The following is a 20,614-nucleotide window of genomic DNA, read 5'->3' as shown; positions in this document are numbered from 1 at the left end:
ACTCGTGCCCATTGGTTGTCATGGAGATTTGATGACGATTTCATCCAGCATAACTGCTAAAGGAAATGTCCCTCTTGTCGTTTATTATTTAAGCTCCATTAAGGAAGTTTATTGAAACTGTGAATCACTTAAAAGTATAAAAATGTGAAACTGATTTATACTGGGGACAATAATTGTGCTAACAGTGATTTTGTTAAAAGCAATAATTTCTTAACGTGGGATTTTTTTTCCTTGTGAAAAGAGGCAAACTAAAGTTAGAATTGTTTTAATGAATTCAGTCTGAGATTAATCTACAAGAAAACATGAAGCTTAAGTTTGTTGTTTTTGTAGTCCATGTTTATGTCTTCAAGGTGATTATTGGACGAAAATCTGTGTGATTTAATGTATGGATTAATATTGATTACCAAAGAAATTCAAGCAGTACGCAATCAGTTTCTTTTCTTTTTTCTGTAACTCTGTTAGCCAGCAGTAAAAATAGACATTTACATATTTTGTCAATAAAATGTATATTTTTATATCAGAAAATCATGCATTGTGTAACTTAATTATTGATATTTTGTTGCTCTTATTGGGTGCTAGATAATCCATCCATCGTTGTATCTAAACTTTTTGTGTGAGAGAGAGTCCATCTTGGATTGATACTAATACGAAACCAACACGAAGAGGGAAGCCGGATCCAGACTGCATCCTTGTCGGGACAGGAGAGGCACCCAGCGGTAGCCTGGAGGAGATGAGGGGGCAAATGAAGTTACATCAAACAGACAGACAAGATCATTTCCATGTTTTTAAAAATCCGTTCCACAGAGCAGAGCGAAGCCTTTAGCTGTGCTGACACTGCGAATGTCAGGCAATGATTGACCAACAGTGTTATCTGATATAATCTCCCCACAGCCACTTAAAGTCACCCCTTCTGCCCTGTGGCTCACCTTTCTTCAAACTGGTGAAGGGCATCGTGTACTGGCCCACAAACTCGCTCTTGAAGAGGGTCATCTGGTCACGGACGCAGAAGCGGATGAGGCAGAGCTCGGGGACGGTGATGTTAAAGTTCATGTCGGTGTCCCAGCGAGGAGTCATAGCTGGAGCAGTAAAAATCACCATTATTAGCTTCACAAGGGGTTCACTGACTCATTTTTAGAGCCAGAAACAAGATAGGCAATCAGTCAAGTTTATTTGTATAACACCTTTCAGCAACAGGGCAGTTCAAAGTGTTTTATGTCATAAAACACAAAAATAAACACCATATAGTCAATCCACTGCAAATCTTACTAGGTAATTTGGTCTACTTTCTAATGTGAAAATCTTAGTATACTTGAAATAAGACAGAACTAAATTAAAAGTAAATTTTCAACAAGATATAGAAGCTTGTTTAAGGTCAATAATTCCCTTATGATATAAGGGAATAATATAAGGGAATTATAAGGCTTATATTGATGAAAAAGTACTAGTTCCATTGGCAGGTTATTTCAACTTGGGAAAATGTCTTGTAAGTGAAATTATCTACCAATGGAGCAAGTATTTTTCATCAATACTACAGAATTATATCTTCTAAAACAATTACTTGTAAGTTAGCTTTGTCTTATTTCATGTGCACTAACATATTTGCACTAGAAACTAGACCAAAATTACTTGGTAAGATTTTGTGTTTTTGCAGTGTAGTTGTGAAAACCAGTAATAGCCACTGCATTTTGTCAAGTGTCATCATTAAAATACACATTAAATATTTTGGTCAATGTTCCATTTATTATGGTTGAAAGCAACGAAACAGGTGAGTGTTTAGTTTTGATTCAAAGAAAGTTTCAGATGTTTTGCAGTTTTCTGGAAGTTTGTTCCAGATTTGTGGTGCTTCTCCTTTGTGTTTGGTTCTGGTTCTGATTCTGGGAAGTCAGAACAGCCATGAACCACAAGACCAATGATCTGGAAGTTTGATACAACATCAGAACTTGGATGTATCAAAGTCTGTGAAGTCTTAAATTCATTAAGCAAAATAAAAGTTGGCTTTTGAAGCTTTGTAACTTTTTTTTCTTAAGTTTTTTTTAATATATGTTTGTTATTTTTTGTCACTTTGTCGTGAGACAGATAAATGAAAAACAATTGAACTTGTCTGTCTTTTTTCCATTGCTAACGACAGAAACACAGATCATCACAATGGAGCCATGACTGCTAAGGCTAATTAGCATGGCCACCGATGACGGTGGATAAATGGTTTTCCGGTCACGGTAAGTTGTTTCTAGGTATATCTGAAGATGACTGACATAAGATCCTCCCGCTGGCTTTGGCTGGTTGTTTTTGAACCGGAACCGGTGCATTTCTTCAAACGTCAATAAAGCGCTGGGAGGAGGTCGAGAAGCTTTTTCACAGATCATCTGTCTGATTTTATATCGTCGTGACAGTTTTAACAAATATGCAACAAATAAATAAATAAAAGTTACAGGACTTAAATTTTGTCAGGCAAAAGTTTAGACATTTTCATTGCGTCCTGTGACTCGAGGCAGTTGAGGCTACCGCTAACTAGCTGCTAACATATGCTAGGGAGCTAACTAGCTTTTTGCCTCTGTTATGGTGATGAACTCGACAGGTGGGGAACGATGGAGGGCAGCGACAACCGAAAGTCATCGCCACTCGGAGTGAAACTGAACACACAAGAAGACAATAAAACACAGGTAGGTGATGAAGTATTAAGAATAATAATCACATAATACCAAGTTTTTGGCTAGTAAAAATTTGCTAGTAAAAACTCAGAAATTATTAAATTAATCTAAGCTAATGCCTTCTAAATTTTGAGTTTGTTTTGAAACTCAAAATATACAAAAGTTGAAAATGTTTGACTTTTCAGATTCAGAAATGTCCTTGCTTCTTTTTCTAGAAAATTTCTGTGATTCATTTCAAAATTTCTGAGTTTTTTCTAGCAAAAATTAAAACTTTTTCTAGCAAAATAATTTGCTAGGAAAAACAAATTTCCTTGTTTTTTTTTCTAGAAAATTCCTGATTAATTAAAATTTAAATTAAATTAATTCCTGTTTATAATTCACAGATCCAGTATGAACTAATTCTCATGTATCTGTGCACATTTTGTAAGCAGTTCCTCAATCTGTTTCTCTTGGATACGGTTAAAATGTTTTGCTGCTGCCATAAACCTTCAAAGAAGTAGTGGAAATAATGTAGGGAAAAAAAACAAGAAGAAGGAAGAATAATCATAATAATAATCATTTGCCTTACATGATGTCAGCATAAGTAAGAAGCTTGTTTGCATAGGAGGGTGATTTTTACTTTTTATATGTAAATTCAGTTTAATGGCTTTCACAAGAAAGTCTGGCTGGTATTTTTAGCTTGACCCAAAGCTTTGATCAACCACTTTGCAGTAATATCAATTCTTAGTGTATTTTAATAATTCTTTTTTTCCGCTCAGAAGACAAAAGTTGGGACAAATCAGGCTAAATAGAGCAGAGCCAGTCCTTAAAAGGAGTTTGCTTTGTGGTACTCACAATTGTTCTTGACAGTGTGAGTGCTTTTACTGCGGGAGTCGAATGCAATCCCATGAATCTCCACTCGGACAAATGGGTCCAGAGTGTTTCGAGACTTGACGACCGGAAGGTTGGACCCACTTATCACCTGCGAACAGAGAGAGGTGGAAGTCAACTCAGTTTAGATGATGCCATAACAGAAAGTCATTAAAAGTAGACGTTGGTATCAACAAAACAACAGAAGAAAGAAATTATGTAATGTTTTTTTTTTTTCTGTCAGACTGTAATTACTACAGTCTGGCAGAAAGAGCGAACTTATCAGCAGTCCTGTCACACTGTGCCTTCCCTTTCACTGGCTCTGATCAAAGACAAACCTGCAAGTACTTATCACGACATGCATCACTTGGTCGTGATGGAGCCTTACAGTGTCCAGCCTCAAATTAAGGTCCCTTCTTTATCACCCAAAGTCACGCTATATAAAGAAACACTACATTTTGCTCAGTAGCAAAAATACCTTCATGTTAGTGTTTAAATCTCAGATTGGAATTGACTCAAAGCTTTGTCGTAAACATAAAAGGTCCTCACATATTACAGCCTAACCCTTAATGGAGTAATTAAACTCACATTCTATTAAAGGTGACCTACTATGCTTGCATGAACAGGTTAGAATTGGTCTGTGGGCTTTACAAAACATGTTCATTACATTTTCTGCACAAAATCGTCCTTCGATAATGAGATTTTAGTTTGCTCAGTTCTGCTTATTTTGAGATCCTTTCAGAATGAGCCTTTAGGGCCTCTTTTCACTTCACATCCAAATAAGCTGCTGCTGGCCACGCCCCCTAACTCAACTTTTGAAAATGACTGCAAACAGACATTTTCAAAAATGAAAATTTTTGAAATTTGCGCAATTATACAAATGTAAATCTTTGAGAAGCATTAGTAGAGTCTCCTGCACAACCAACAAGAACGCAGCAAGTGGTCAACAACAAAACACTTGTCTTTTCCAGCAGCCATTGTAGAGCACATACAGCAGTAAAACCAGTTGACCAAACGTTCTGAAACTAGGAGACGGGTGGAGCTTCACCTGGGTTGCTAGGTAATGTGCTGGACTTCTCTGGGGTTGCATTCGGAAGAGTTTTGAAACGTCTCATTTTCCAGACACCAAAACACCTCTTGCCAAAAATTGACCGTGCAGTTTTTTAAGACCTTGTTGTCTAGATATTAGGTTAATATTCCTTTTCAAATACTGTCAGGTTTGTTTTATAATATAATTTTTGTATGAAAATAAAAAAAAAATCCGGTATTTACCCAAGTAATCTTTGATAGTAACTTTTTAATGATCTAAAACCTTTAAATGTGACATAGAAAATAAAACTGAAGAGATCTGTAAGGTAGGAAAAACCTTTTCTCAGCACTGTAAGTGCCAGCATGTTGAACTTATTATTTTTCTTCAGGATGTTTTATGATGCAATCACAGGAAACGGCACGAAGCACAAAGTTGTCACTGTGAAGCAAAGGCTTAAAAGGAATTGACCAATATCTGGGGATGTTAGCTGCTTGAGTTTAAGTTAATTTAAAGCTTGAAGTTCATTTAAAGCCTCTTCACTCCAAAAGCATAAAATAAGTAAGTAATTCTGGTTAAAATATCTTAGTGCACTAAGACAACGCTAAATTACAAGTTACTTTTCAGCAAGATGGAGGAGATTGTTTTAAGCAAATAGTTCCTTTAAAATTGATGAAAAAGTACTAGTTCCACAGACTATTTCACTCTTAAGGGAAAAATGTCTTATGAGTGAAATAATCTACTAGTGGAAATAGTTCTTTTTCATTAATAAGGAATTATTTACATAAAATCTCTTCTATCTTGCTGAAAAGTTAAGTTAGCTTTCTCTTATTTCAGGTGTACTAAGAAATTTGCTCAATACTTGGTAAGATGTTGTATTTTTGCAGTGTGTGTGATATTTCTGCTAATATGTTGAACTCTTTTCACTTAAGACTCTATAAAGGATAATCTTATGAAACACCGCCAGGCAAAATCTGAAAAATTCAGATCATACCACTTCTCTGAGTCTTTGCTTCGAGGCTTCCTTGAAGATCCGAGCACCGCTCGCTAAGACACTTAGAATAATGGAATACAATGATTTATTAATTGGACTGTCAGCCTAATTGCATTAGATTTCCTGTGTTTCCTTTTTCCCTTTAATTTCTAAAGGGAGATAATCTCATTAAACAGACACGCTCAGGAAGTTTTACATCATTGTTACTTCACAGCATCCAGCAGAGGACTGTTTCTCTGGCAGCTAAGAGTGAAATAAGGTCTGCTATAAAAAACACCCTAGATTGTGAGGTGCAGACAGCGGCGTACCACTGAACCTCAATCCATAATCCACCGCGGGGGGATTATTGAGCATTCGTGGCTCCATATCTGTACCTTGAGCACCAGCTGTATGGGTTTGAGGTAGCGGCAGCTGGTGCTGGGATCAAAGCTCCTCTCACTGGGCATCAGCACCGCTGGCTTCAGGACGTACCCGCAGCCGCCGTTGTCTTGGAAACGGCCGTTGTTGAGGTCCATGGACAGGCCCGGAGACTGGAAATTCAGAGCCACTGCAAAACACAGAGGGACAGTCTGAGAACAATGAGAGTCATGAGCCTCACGGCAACATGAGAGCAGACTCTGCGTGTGCCCAAAGCTCGTCGGGGGGAAGGAGGCCGGCGTGCGAGGATCTCTGTTCTAAAGCTCGTTTCCGCCGCACCCAGGAGAGTTACGTTATGGAACACTTCAAATGTTTCTGCAGCAAAGGTTACGTCAGAGAGACGGAGAGGTTTCTGTTGTCCAAACCTTTAACTGCATATACCAGGGGTGTCCAACGTGTGGCTCGGGGGCCATTCATGGCTCGCTGAAAGCATTTTGGGCGGCCAAAAGGGAGCCAGTCTGGCTTGTAGTTGATGCAGTTGGGACACTTTCTTAACACGATTTACAGATAAATAAATATTAGGTACAAAAATAGATCCCCATTTATCAATAAGGTTTTTGCATTCATCTTAATTTTAGATTTAATTATAACCTTTTTCCCAAAAGCAAATATTACTTTTCATATTTCTTTTCTCTTTCAAGAAAACAATCAACCCAAAAAAATGTAGAAATTGTCGGACTTCTTTAAGTTTTGTATCTACAATGATTTAGTATTTTCTACAGAAGTCTGACCATTTTTTTTTCATTTTTACAAAATTTAAATTTTGTATTATTGAGCAGCTAAAATAAAAAGGAACCAAGAGTCTGTTTTATATTTAACATTTTAAATGTGTAAAATAAACAAAATTTAAACTTCAAATAAAATTAATTATGAAGTCTCTGTACACAAAATTGTCCTTTAAAAAAAGGGGCTAGTTGGGACCAAAACACTTTGGTCGTCCAGTTTTTGATGAGAAAAGAGAAAAACAATAAATCATGCAAATAAGAAGTATTGAGTTTCAAACGATGCCCTACCCTAACTCTGCAGACTGCAGTGGGTTTGCAGCTATTTAGGGCCATGCCACAGTTTTAATGCCATGTATTTTCTTCATTTCACTGCACAACAATCCACTACTTTGATTGGGCTTCCTGAAAAAAAATCTCAACAAAATTTGTGTAAATTCAAGGGGTACAAGCAGTTCTGCAAAGCACTTGACCAGACTTCTGGCACAAATGAGAAAACTGTCAAATAAAAGAAGAAAAATATGCATAGCTGCCAAAATGTTTGTCTGAATTAAGAACTTTCTCCAGCATACGGTGTGAAGCTCTGCTAATCTAACAGTGATTGATCTGTCTGAGCTGCTGCTTTGTTCGTCTGTCTCAGAGCTCTGCAGCTGCTGAGCTGCCCCCACGCAAACGCGCACCGTCTGCTCAGCAGGGCTCCTTTTCAAAGACGCCACCAACCTGAATGAGCGATGGAGACGGATGAGGAGGAAGTGCAACAACAGACGGAGTGACGGGAGCCTGCAAGATGCAGCGATTCAGTGAGTCAGGAAAACGCAGTGAATAGCTGCAGAATTATACATGTAAAGTTTAATATTTTCACTCAAAGCGTAATTTCACTGAGAGAAGTTTGTTACCGTTGATGTCGTCAAACTCGATTCAGACTGTTGAGTGTGTAAAATGAAAATGTAGGGGGCTCTGACAATGGCACAGCCGCTGTGCAAAGGAAATAAAGAAATACATTTACACAGGAGCAAATCAATCTGGAGGAGGTGTGATAGGAGGCAGCAGAGACGTTGCTGCAGGGGCTGATGATCCCAAATGGAAAACAGATTTCTAAGCCATTCCCTTTGAAGTTTGACAACTTAACTTCTGGACGGCAACTTCTCTCCGTCTCAGCTTGTAATGAGTTGCAAAGACGATCCGGTGAATGTCGAAAGCTTTTTGATTCCTTGTGACACTGCAGATACAAGGCATCAAAAAGAGTCTGTATTCATTTATTTAACATTTTGACAAGGACATTTGTGTCTGTACTTGGGATGTCGCTTAATGGTTTATTAGATTAAAATTAGTTACAGGTGATAAACTAATAAGGTCTGCTTCTTTCAGTGTTGTAGTTCGGCCGCCATCCAGCAAAGGGCGCCGCTGGTCATCCTTAAACAGAGCCAGTTGATACAGAAACAAAGATGGCAGCGGGATACCAGAATGGGAAAGAGAAACGGTCTGGTGTGGGATGCACAATGCATTTATGCAGTTCTGTTTTGAAATATAAACTCTCTGTCAGAATTATGTTTATGTCAGAACTTTTTTTACTACAATTTTGACCTTTTTTCTCTATCAGAATTATGATACATCTCAGAATTCTGAATTTTTTCTCAAAATTCTGATTTTGAACTAAAAATTCAGACTTTAATCTCAGAATTCTGAATTTTTTCCCCAGAATTCCGACATTAATCTCAGAAGATTAAAGACAGATTTTTTTTTTGTCAGTGGCCCTAATCCTCTTACATAACAAGCTCCTTAAGTTTCACAAGGTTTTTATTTTTCAAAGCCAAAATATGACAAATGTAGCCCTTTATAAAATGGAAACGATTGACCTTCTTCATACAAGAGAGAACTAATTTTTTTTTAAATGGGCGCCTCTAAATTAATTAGTTGATCAATAAGATCAGTCAACTTTAGACTAATTTATCAATAACATTAGATAATACTCCACACTGTTGCAACAGCATTTAAAAATGTAAATATCAGCGTTTCCTCAATAATTAATTAAATCTACATGTTTTTGCTCTAACAAGTGTGTCCAGAGGTTCTGGACTCACCGAGCTGCGCGCCGACGTTCCAGAACTCCTGCGGGTTGTAGTTGGACGAGGACGTTCTGGAGCCTGCAGGATAAATTCTGCTCAGGAACCTCTGATTGTGCTGAATAAAACTGGAAGCTGAAAGAGAGGATGCAGAAGCCGGTCAGGGGGAAATGTTAAACATACGGCACTGAGTGCCACTTCCTTGTGATGCTCCACGCTGCCACACTGGACGCCGTCAGGCGGTAATGGGGTTCATCTGGAAGGACATGGTCAATTTTTGACGAGTTTCGAATACATTTTTCAGCTTGGTATGAGACGGATCTTATTCTTGCTCCTGGACTACAAATAATCTTCAGCTTCAACATGCAGTTCTGTGGAAAAGGTTTAAATAACTCTTCATTTCTTAACATTTTGCCTCCAGGGAGCCAGACAGTCCTGTAATCTCATTACTTGGTCTTGATGTATGGATTCCTTAGGTTTTCTGAACATCTCTAAAAGTTTGTCTTTGGACATTTGGTTCTGTTTTATTCATTTTCTGGCCAAAAAGAGGAAATTGGACAACTGGAGTTCAAAAGAAGGTCAGTTCACAGGAACAATAATTTTACATATAAACTTTAAACACCCCTCAGATTTAGAAAGAAGGTGTTTACCGGGTAAACATTTCCTTCGAGCACTTTCTCTCACAGACTGCTTCAGCTTTGTTGTCGCAGGGACAGATATAGGAAATCTTTCCTGCCACAGGCTGTCACTTTATATAACAAACGTTAAGTTACCTTTGTACATATCTGCCCATTAATCGATATTGTACAGTTTGTTTACAAAGCACTATTGTACAGACTGTACAGATTATTAATTTTCACTGTTCATACTGTACAGAATCTTACATTTTATATTTTATGCATTTATCTTATTTTTATTTTATTTTTCATATTGTAATTTGATCTGTGTGTATGTGTATGCTGCAACTGCACAGTAATTTCCCGGTTGGGATGAATAAAGTCCATCCATCCATCCATCCATCCATCCATCCATCCATCCATCCATCCATCCATCCATCCATCCATCCATCCATCCATCCATCTCTTCTGAACTATTTATAGCTCTAATCAAGACCACAACAAACAGCATGACCAGACCTTATTAGGCTGTTTGATTTATAGCTCTAATCAAGACCACAACAAACAGCATGACCAGACCTTATTAGGCTGTTTGATAACAAACAGAGAAATGTGGGATGATGGAAGATAATTCACATTGATTTCCAGATAAAAGTTTGGAATCCCAAAACTTTGTGATTTTCAGATACAAAATCCCAAAGTTATTGGATGGATGGATGGATGGAAGGCTGATGGGTGAATACAGGATGGATAGATGACTGATGGATGTATTGACAGACAGATGAATAGATGGACAAACAGATGGATGCTGGATGGATGGATGGATGGATGGATGGATGGATATCCAGGCCTTGAAGACCCAAGACTTTTGCACAGCTCTTCTTTGTTTTTCACCGAATCAAACCTCCATTAATGTCTCTGTCCCTAAAGTTCCCGCCCCTTAAACATCCAACTGGGTCTCCCAGTTCAGGATTCAGTTTCTCATCCTAATCCTCATACTGGAATCCTCACCATGACCTCATCACTCATCACCATGACATCACCATGACCTCACCATGACCTCATCACTCCTCACCATGACCTCACCATGACCTCCTCACTCCTCACCATGACATCATCATGACCTCATCACTCCTCACCATGACATCACCATGACCTCATCACTCCTCACCATGACCTCATCACCCCTCACCATGACATCACCATGACCTCATCACTCATCACCATGACCTCATCACTCCTCACCATGACATCACCATGACCTCGTCACTCCTCACCATGACATGGTGAGGAGTGACATCATGACATCATGAGGTGATGACCTCATGGTGATGAGGTCATCACCATGACCTCATCATGACCTCATCACCATGAGGTCATGGTGATGAGGTCATCACCATGACCTCATCACTCCTCACCATGACATCACCATGACCTCATCACCCGCACCATGACATCACCATGACCTCATCACTCCTCACCATGACCTCATCAGCGAGTCTCTCTGTGTACCTGAGGCCTTGATGAGCTTGCGCGCCTTCTTTTCTGCCATGGATGTGTTCTCATAGCAGTTCTGATTGTCCCTGGAGTGGCTGAAGCTGATGAACTTCACGGACCGTGTGTAAATCACCAGGTCCGATAAAGCCCGGGCCACCTTCACCTTCCTCTGCTCAGTGCCGTTAAGTGAGACAAGGTTAAACTTCACAGAGTGGTCATACTGAGAAAAAAATTAAACAATAACATTCTGAGAATAAAGTCATAATGATATGAAAATACTCATAAAATTACAAGAAAAAATCTGTCTGAGATAAACAGCCGTGTTACGAGAATAGGGTCAAGAGGATAAAGTGGAAATAAAATCAGAAAATTACAATAATAATCATGAGAAAAAAAATTTACTGAGAAAAATGGTCGCATTACAAGAAGTGATATACTGTATAAAGTTGAAATAACATGAGAATAACGTCAAAATAATACGAGAGTTATTATTATGAGAAAAACGTGTACAAGGAAAAGTTATATTACAAGAAGTCATATCACTAGAAAAACGTTTAAATAATATGAGAAGAGTCGGAATAGCACAAGAATAAAGTAATATTATGAGAATACAGTTTAAATAATACCAGAAAGAGAAATACTACCAGAGTTAAGGTCGTAATATTATGACTTTTTCCTCATACGTTATTCTTGTAATTTTATTTTTTAAGTTTTCTCAGCGTGAACCTGATACTCTGACTTATTACACAAACATGCCACTTACTAGAATCTGCTTTAAACTGACTGAAACAACAAACCCTGACTTACTTTCTTCTTTGAACTCATTTTTCTTGGAGACCAGAACTTTGCTTTGGGTTGAATGCTGTCCTCATCATCCTCATCATCCTCATCATCCTCATCATCAGCATCCTCGCCCTCATCTCCACTGTCCTCTGTCTTGTCCTCTCTCCTAATCTGTGACTTTAGCTTTTTGTTCTTGATCAGGATCTTATACATCAAGTCCTAACGGTGCCACACAAACGGCACGAACTCAGTCATAAAGTTATGCACACAACCCTTAATATACATCATTAATTCATGCTCCTCTTTTAAAAATTATCACATACTTGCATAAGTGTAACAGCCAAGCACCACTTTTGCATAAATCACTACAGCAGAGATCATTTCAGGTCATATTCGCATTACTGCACACAGATTGGGGTTACAAAGACAGAGAAACCATTTAATCACACGCCAATACATCTGCTATTTACTCTATTTGTGCTTTAAATCTTCATCTTTTTCTGCCACGAACTGTAATATACAAGATTTTTGGGGAGAAAATATGACACATATTGACAGATTTACCAATGCAGGCAATGCTAGGGTCTATAAACTCTACAAATCACTTCCCTTGTTTAACAATATATCTTCAGATAAGCGTTATTCTCAAAGCAAAGCTAAAACATCTTTAAAAAACTAACCTTAGTGTTTCCAGTGGAAAGCTAAATAAGGGCCCCTCTTTTCAGTACTAACAGTTTTTCAGAAAATTGTACAAGAATTGGGATTCTGACGAGACAAAAAGAAAATAAAACCTTACCTCTATAAGCTCCTCCTCAAACCCAATAAAGAATATCATGAAAATAAATACTGCTGGACCATAAACTGTCCCAGAATAAACAATATTGTTCTGACACCATTTTCCAGCTGATGAACATTTAACACTGAAACTGGAAAACATTTTAAATATCCAAAATAAATAAACAAAACAACATCGTCCTTAAAAAAAGGGACCATTTTGGATCAAAGGTTGAAGCCTTTGGTCATTTTGAGAAGAAAAAGAGACAAAACTAGAGAAATAAATAATCATGCAAATGGAAATAACCAAGCTTGTTTTAATTGATTGACAGACTTGAGTAGCAGATCTTTAAAACTCTGCATAAACATGAATAAACTCTGCGTGTCCAAGAACACATCAGCTGTTTAAGTCATGCCCAGGTTTCAGGTAAAACACTGTAGCGACTTCACAGTCTCCAAATTTAGAAACTTTTTAAACGCCTAGAGCAACTTTTTTTCTCAAACAAGCGACTCGCCATTTCTTTTGTTGTCGTCATTGGATACTTTTATGGCAACAATACGTGAAACCAAATTTCATAACCAATAGGAAAATGTGCCTGCAGTTGCCACAGTTCAACCAGAAGAGGGCAGCACAAAATTGGTTATAGGCAAATTACGCAGAATTAAACAAATGAAGCATAAAGATGTGCTATCTCTGAGCCCCAGTTTAGATATTTTATCTGCAAAGAAAGATTTATTTTGGGTTTAGTTTCTCTTTAAACTCTCATTTTCATATACTCAAGGACATTTCCCCTCGTCCCTGTGTAATCTCTGTATTTATCGTTTTTAGGATAATGGCTCCTTTCTTTCCGAGTAGCTTTGCAGCAGATGTTGGACCAGGACTCGTTTCTCTGAGGGGAAACATTAACACCAGCTTCGTCGCATGGTCCGTTGCTTTTATTCATTTCAAAAACAGAGAATGTTTTCATCTCCGAGACAAAGAACCCAATGGCCAAATGAACAACCTCTAATTCTGCACATTTTTTCTGTCCAGGAAATCAGCTAAAAATTCCCATAAGCGTTCATCCTGCCATCAAGCTCACATTCACACTACCGCCTGAAGTGACCCAAATCCAGTTTATCTTCTGCGTGGTCGTTCACACTTCCAAATATATGCGACTCAAACTTCATGTAAAGGTCAGATAGAGGTCGCATTAAGGCAAAAAAGTGGAATTGGGTCACTTCAGGCTGCAGTGTGAACGTAGCCTTACATTCTTCAACACATCCACTGTTATGCCAGTCTTACATTTGGGCTTGGGAGGTCTCCGGTGGTCGGGTGATCCAAAGGACTCTTCAACAGCTTGTCCCCCAGGATGGAGGTCAGGTACTCGGCCATGACCTCCTGCTGCTCCTCGCAGCAGTGGTTTTCCAGAGACAGAATCACCGGGTAGGCAGAGACCTGTCAGGACGTAAATTAAATCTAATTTAACAAATCACATCACTGAAGAGTCCACAATAATCTAACTCCTGAAATCTGAAAGTGTGCAGTCACAGTGTTCAATTCAAAAACACAAAATATTACCAAGTATTTTTGGTCTGGTTTTTAGTGCAAATATCTTCGTAAACTTGAAATAAGACGAAAACTAACTTACAAGTAACTTTTCAGCACAATATAGGACCTTGTTTTAAGTAAATTATTCCTTATTATCGATCAATAAGTTCTAATTTCACATATATAATTATTATACACAACATGAGAAATTTAGTTATTGTTTAACATAGCTAGTACTTTTTCATCAATATTAATGAATCATTAACTTAAAACAAACTCTTATTCCTTCCTGAGAAGTTACTTGTAAGTTAGTTTTCACAACAAAGTATAAGGAAAAAAATACAATTACAAGAATTAAGTTATATTACGAGAATAAACTCGGATCAGAATAGTATTATAATAGTCATATTACCGCTTTATTCTCAAAATCTGACTTTATTCTCATATTATTATTAGTCTTGTATTATTTCTACTTTTCTCGTAATATTATAGCTTTATTTCTCGTAAATTTATTTATTTTTTATTAGTATGGCCTTAGCAGTCCATTGCAAGTTGCCTTATTTCAAGTGAACTAAGATACTTGCACTAGAAACTAGACCAAAACTACTTGGTAAGACTTTGTGTTTGCTAGCTGGACCAGTAGCGTCTCAGTAGAGATTCCTCGCGCTTATAAAAGTATGATCAGAAACTGATTCTCGGCGCTGCATAAATGCGAGTGAAAAGCCGGAGCCGTTACCTCGAAGGCGTGTTGTTCCACGGTTCTGATGACATCCTTGAATAAAATCTTGGTGGTGAGGGTGTAGCCGTGGTAAACTACGGGCTCCGTGTCTGGACCATCCCAGCAGTCGATCTCCAGACAGCGGCAGCCTTTCCTCAGCGCGCTGCGACACACACACACACACACACACACACACACACACACACACACACACACACACACACACACTGAGTTCAGGCAGGGTTATCATAATCACAAACTTCACTACTTCCTTCCCATGCATACATTCTCACTCATCTATTTCTGTTTTTAATGATACCATAGATGTGTATTCCTTCTGCTGAATATTTAAACATGAAGTCTTGTGGAAAGCAGCATTCTGCTTGAGCTGGATGATAATGATGTCACTTTAAATTGTTATGGATTTGATATATTTTCTGGCAGCGTAGTGAAGAGTTATCTCTGTTTCTGCAGACGCTCTCCAGAGGGACTGCTTTTGGTTTTCTGCCAGTTTATTGCCTTCACTTATATCACTAACGAAGCGACGTAGAAAGGCTGCAGCCCAAAGCAAGCCAGTATGTTGTTTTTAAATCATGGTGTCCAGTTAATGCAAATACTGTAAGGGGAAAAACAAAATAGTGCAAGTTTTCTGTCCGATCGGTGATTACCGATCTTTAAAAAGCCTGACCTGCTGATTCCAGTTTTGGCCAATACTAACTTTTTTTTTTCGTCTGAAATATCGTTAAATATAGCAAGAAAGTCACTGAGCCTTCCACAGGTGGATGACTATTGTTTTTTTTTTTTTTTTTTATCATTTAACCGTTTATAAGCATCTTCCACATTTGTTTACATATAAAACATACATGAAAATTCACATTCAACATTATATAACGTGAAACTTTTGATGGGAGCTGTTGTTCTATCAGACCTTTTCTCCCATCCAGTTTGTCCAGTCCTTTCTCTATTTTTCATCGCTGTCTTTTGTCTTGAGTAGTGTCCATTTTGTCCACTTTTCTTCCATTTCTGTTTGCTGAAGTCTCAGATGACATGTCAGTATTTCCATGATGTAGATTTATTCTATTATTCCAATCCTTTGTTGGTGACGGAGGGTCCACTTTTACCCATTTTCTTACTAGCTATTAGCATTATCGTACTCGGATAGCTGAGGTGGGCAACTCGTTAACCGCAGACGTGACCTGATGGGCCGGTCTGTCAGTCAAACCTCTCACAGCAGAGCAGAAGAGGACAGAGGCAGATGATCAACTGATCACCAATCTCGTACCGATGAATTGATGCAACGCTCGTGCAAGTTAAATATTCACTCTAATCAGTGTAACGATGCAATAAGTAATAATCAGGGTTACACGATTTCCTTAATTTTGGGAGATCGATGATCAGCCGATACATGTGATTCTGATTTTATCTGCATCAACAAAGGTCTAAAAATCAACCTCTGTCCTCTTCTGCTCTCCCATCAGAGGGGTTTGACTGACCCACCAGGTAATTTCTGCATGTTTTCAGTTAGCAATAGTCCCTCCACCGTTACCAACTCAGTGACTTTCTTGCTATATTTAGCAACATCTATACCAAAAACAATCGGTATCGGCCAAATTGGAATCAGCAGGTCAGGCTTTTTAAAGATCAGTAAAAACTGCAATCGCTTGCACTCTATAGGAGTAACGTAACAAAGTCAGACTTTAAAATGTACATAAAACCGCATTATGTAATAATCAATGCAAAATAAAATAAAATAAAATTCTTGAATGCATTTTGCACCATTTTTCCTTGAACGACTTGCAGGTTAAAGTTTCAGTTGAAGACATTTTCCTTGATAATTGCAGTTATGAACTGAGAATATGAAGAAAATTGGAAAACAGTGTTTTAGATTCACTTCACATAAAATCCACATAAAACACGTAGAAAGTCTAATGTGATCGTTTTCAGTGTAGTTTTAACTTTGTGCCTCAGTTCAGTTGCGTTCACTCTCCAAACAGTGAATCTAAGCTTTTTTTTTTTTATTTCCTTGCTGAGTCTCTAATCAGCAGCCTTCTGCAGCTGTAGTCCTGTTTTTCTTGCAGATAAACATTTAGTTATCAGGCCAAGAGCAGAGCTTGAAGGCTGCTGGGGCTGAATGGTTAGTTTCTACCAGCTGGCCGGGGCATTCAGCCGTTCGCCGGATCCATAAATACTGAACTCTTGCTGCTGTCAGCTGCTTTGTAATCGCTCTCATTGTGCCACAGAGGTATCCACAGCAGATTTGCTGTCTGCCTCAGCACATGAGTAGGTCAGTGAGACGAGAAGGATGATATTCAGTGTTCAGAAACCAAACGTGCAGCTCTGCAGGTTCAGGATCGACTTACAAATAAAAAAAACTGTAGATTTCAGCGCTCTTTCTGTATAGGCACCTTGTATTTTTAGATTCTATATGAGCAAATCAATACAATAAATTAAAAACAACATACATTTAAACATGTACACTAAAACCATAAGTTGTTAAGGATAAATCATTTTAGCTACTTGTACTTGTGGGTTTGTGTATTCTTTGTATAATACTTTAATTATCCTTATTGCTTTTTTCTGGTACAAAATATGGTTTATTCTTCTGAGAATTGCAGTACATTTTGACAGCTTTGATCTTCCGTAGCTTTCACCAGATTACACCAAGAAATGTTTTGTCATTCCCTCTTTTTATATAATGTCCATCCTCATTTATAAATTTTGAAATGATAGGTGCTTCGTTAAAACAAAGCGTCATAAAAACGCTCCCCACCTAACATACGCGTCCAGGTGGCTCTTCCCGACCAGCTGATCTCCGGTCAGGTAGGTGTTGTGAGACGTGGAGATGAAGTAGCTGGTGAGAGGCTGGTCCATGTCCTGGTACACCGTCTTATGAGTCCGGTTGAACACGCAGCAGTCTTTGGACTCCATATATCTGAGGAAGCCTTCGAACGTCATGCACCTGTTTTCTATAGCTGCAAGGAAACAACAGGCTGAACTCTGGGTCAGGAAATTTAATAAAACAGATCAGCAACAGCAAACCCAAGCAGAAAAACTGCTGATCCCCTTTACATGTAAGGACAGAGCCTGCTAAGTACTTCGCTAATGAGTTTTTTTTTTTTTTTTTATTGAAAAACACTTTATTTTGTTCTAAGTGGAATATCTGAGCTGCAAAGACCGTTTTTGTCTTTTTACCAATACTGGAGCTGCACGCGTCTCAAGTCAAAGTATTCCAGCTCCAAAATAGACATGCTGCAACCGAGCAATCACAGATCAGTTCACATAAAAGTAAGAGAAAAGTAAAGTACCCAAAAATCACAACAGTAGCGCTACTTCAACATTTTTCAAGTAAAAAGTAGCTGTCCAAGAAATGACTCGAGTAAAAAAATGTAACTGATCAAAACATCAATCATTTAATATTTAACTTTTTTATACTTTAAATGTTTTTTAAAGGTCAAAATTAAAATAATTCATATTAAAAAATAACTACAAAATAACTAAATTAGGTAAAGGAAACATTTTTTCAACTCGGTTTCTTTCAATATGAAACTTAAACTTGAAAAGAAATTGCAGTTTTGTGTCCAAGTCCTGTGAATTTTTGGTTAAAACAAATTTGTTTGTGAAGTTACTCAATGGATAGAGGATCCAGAAACTTTACTTAATGTAAGGTATTTTTATTTTTATAGCACGTTTTCAGCAACAAGGCAATTCAAAGTGCTTTCATGTGATTACTGAAGTACTGAAGTAATACTGTTATAAATAAATATATTATTTATTAAATATATTATTTGTTTTAATAGGTTTATGAAAACAAATAAATGTCCCCATAAAATAAAAACTAAATAAATATTAAATTGTTTTATGTTCATTTCAAGATTGTTTTTGTGTATTTTCTTATTTATATATATAATAATGGTGTTTTATTTTGTGACTTATTTTTATTTTTATGTTCATATAGTCAAATAACTAAATAAATACACAAATAAATCCTGAAATCAAAAAAACTAAAACTGTGATTGGCAAAATCCCCTTTAAATTTTTTTTTATTTTATTAACAGTATTTATTTAAATTTGAATAAAACAGAGTCCAAAGTGTCCAAAAAAGAGAAACTAGCATCTATTTCATGTTAAATTTACAACCAGAGGACACAGAAAATGGGTAATTGCTTAAGAAATTTTCCTAAAAACTTTGATTAACACAAATAAGTAAAGCTTTAAAAAAAATATTATTTTATATTACTATAAGGGGATTGTTGAGTTTTCCAGTAACATCCAGTTCTTTCTGGATTTTTCTTCAGTTCTGTCTTTTTAAGATCAGATTGAATTATGTTCTTTGCATGAACATTTGTTCCTGCACAGCTGCAGACTCTGTGCGACTGGGAGACACGTCCTGTTACATATCCTGCTTTTTAATGAGACGTTCTGACTCTCTCTGCAGCACATCGAGCTTTTAGCAATACCTGTTCCACTTTCCCAGTGATGAATCCTCTTTTCTCCTCTTGTAGACCTGTCAGGTCCCAACTTACATGCAGACTGAATCACCATCGTCATGATTCATCTGTTTTCCAGAATAATTTTTAAACCTCCTTGATGCAGCGACGAGACGAGATTCCCCCTCGTTCACTCAGTCTCTCACCTGCCTCGTCGATCTCGTATCTGTCGATCAGATCCTCCGCCGTGTCTTTGTTCGCTGCGAGCTCCATTTGTTCCTTACAGAGGAACGTCAGCAGAGCGCTCGCAGGTAAAGTAGGGATTCCTTCTGTGTATCTTTGAAACAGAGACAGGATTTCTACTCTCCTGGATTGCAGCACCTTGGTTCTCTTCAACATTACCTGCATAAAGTAAAGTTTAATTAATCAATTGAAGACATAAAACCATACTAAGATCAATTCAGGCTCATTAGAAGGTTTTTCATCAAAACTGCCTTTTTCTGTTGGCCTTACTCGATATTCTAATTATCTGGGAATTTCAGGTTTTTTGATTAAGTATAATTATCAGAATTTACAGAAATCAACACTTGATAGATGTCACACTGTGTGTGTTGAAACTAAATACACTTCAAAAATAGGCAATAAACAATTAATCAATTAATCACATGATAAATTAAAAGCAGCTCAATAATTTCAATTTGCAGGATTTATTGTTTTTCTCTTTTGTCTTTTTACAACAGAGTCCATAGTGTCCATAAAAGTGAAACTAGCATCTATTTCATCTTAAATTTACAACCAGAGGAAACAGAAAATCAGTAAATGCTAAAAAAAATTTCCTAAAAACTTTGTTCAACACAAATAAATAGTCTTCTAGTTGAGAAGACTAGTTGAGAACTAGTCTTCTCAACTAGCTCTGGTCTCAACTAGTCCTTTTTTAAAGGGCAACTTTGTTTACAGCAACTTCATGATTAATTTTATTTGTTTTGTTTTTTGGTTTTTTTATTGTGGATATTTAAAATGTTTTCTGGTTCCAGCGTTAAATGTTCATTTTGATATTTGAGAATGTTTTCTTCCGCTTTATTACCATTATGTCACTTAAAAATCAAAACAACAATATTATTGTTTATCACGATAACTTCTGGGTCAATTTATTGTCCAGCAAAAACACAGAGTTTAATTAAGCAAGTATTTGTACACTTGAAATAAGACAAAATTAACTTACAAGTAACTTTTCAGCAAGATATAACACCTTGTTACTTGCTGAGATTTTGTGTTTTTGCAGCATAATCCACAAGTTTCAGTTCTGGAATTAAATAAATTAACCTTTTAATCACATTCTAATTTATTTATTGAGCTGCAGCATTTTTTCAGATCATTTTTGTGAGTCTCAACTTTCAGTGACAGATTACATTTTCACAAAACTTCTTCAGAAAGCCGTGAACAGAGGTGTCAGCCATGAGATGTATCTCAGTGTTTACCTGTTCGCATCTTTAGAATACTTATTTCTCAAGCTCAACATGAAAGGGAATAAAAGAGAAGTCTGGATT

The 20,614-nt window shown here is 37.3% G+C and overlaps 1 protein-coding gene across 1 annotated transcript; it reads right to left on the bottom strand.

Annotated features, from left to right (window-relative positions):
* Nucleotides 1–641: 641 nt before the first annotated feature.
* LOC106929241 (1-phosphatidylinositol 4,5-bisphosphate phosphodiesterase zeta-1-like) lies at nt 642–19,466 on the bottom strand. The gene is made up of 11 exons (XM_015005996.2): nt 19,274–19,466; nt 17,411–17,612; nt 14,659–14,803; nt 13,677–13,829; nt 11,642–11,836; nt 10,850–11,054; nt 8,739–8,855; nt 5,893–6,065; nt 3,483–3,609; nt 927–1,076; nt 642–721 (listed from the first exon to the last, which is right to left on the bottom strand). Exons 1-11 carry the CDS (start codon nt 19,464–19,466, stop codon nt 642–644), a joined length of 1,740 nt encoding a protein of 579 aa, XP_014861482.2.
* Between the last annotated feature and the right edge of the window lie 1,148 nt (nt 19,467–20,614).

The sequence above is a fragment of the Poecilia mexicana genome, unplaced genomic scaffold (assembly GCF_051168715.1).
Source record: "Poecilia mexicana isolate PSO_F unplaced genomic scaffold, ASM5116871v1 scaffold_6, whole genome shotgun sequence".
NCBI lineage: Eukaryota > Metazoa > Chordata > Actinopteri > Cyprinodontiformes > Poeciliidae > Poecilia > Poecilia mexicana.
The sequence above is the reverse complement of the archived record's forward strand: the minus strand, read 5'-3'. Positions and strand labels throughout refer to the sequence as shown.

What these genes read in the sequence shown, in the direction of transcription:
- LOC106929241 (XM_015005996.2), bottom strand. Translation starts at nt 19,466, where the DNA reads ATGTTGAAGAGAACCAAGGTGCTGCAATCCAGGAGAGTAGAAATCCTG. An exon ending in CCATACAGCTGGTGCTCAAG is followed by an intron (nt 3,610 to 5,892) that starts GTACAGATATGG and finishes CTCTGTTCGCAG; the next exon opens with GTGATAAGTGGGTCCAACCT. An exon ending in CTTCACCAGTTTGAAGAAAG is followed by an intron (nt 722 to 926) that starts GTGAGCCACAGG and finishes CATCTCCTCCAG; the next exon opens with GCTACCGCTGGGTGCCTCTC.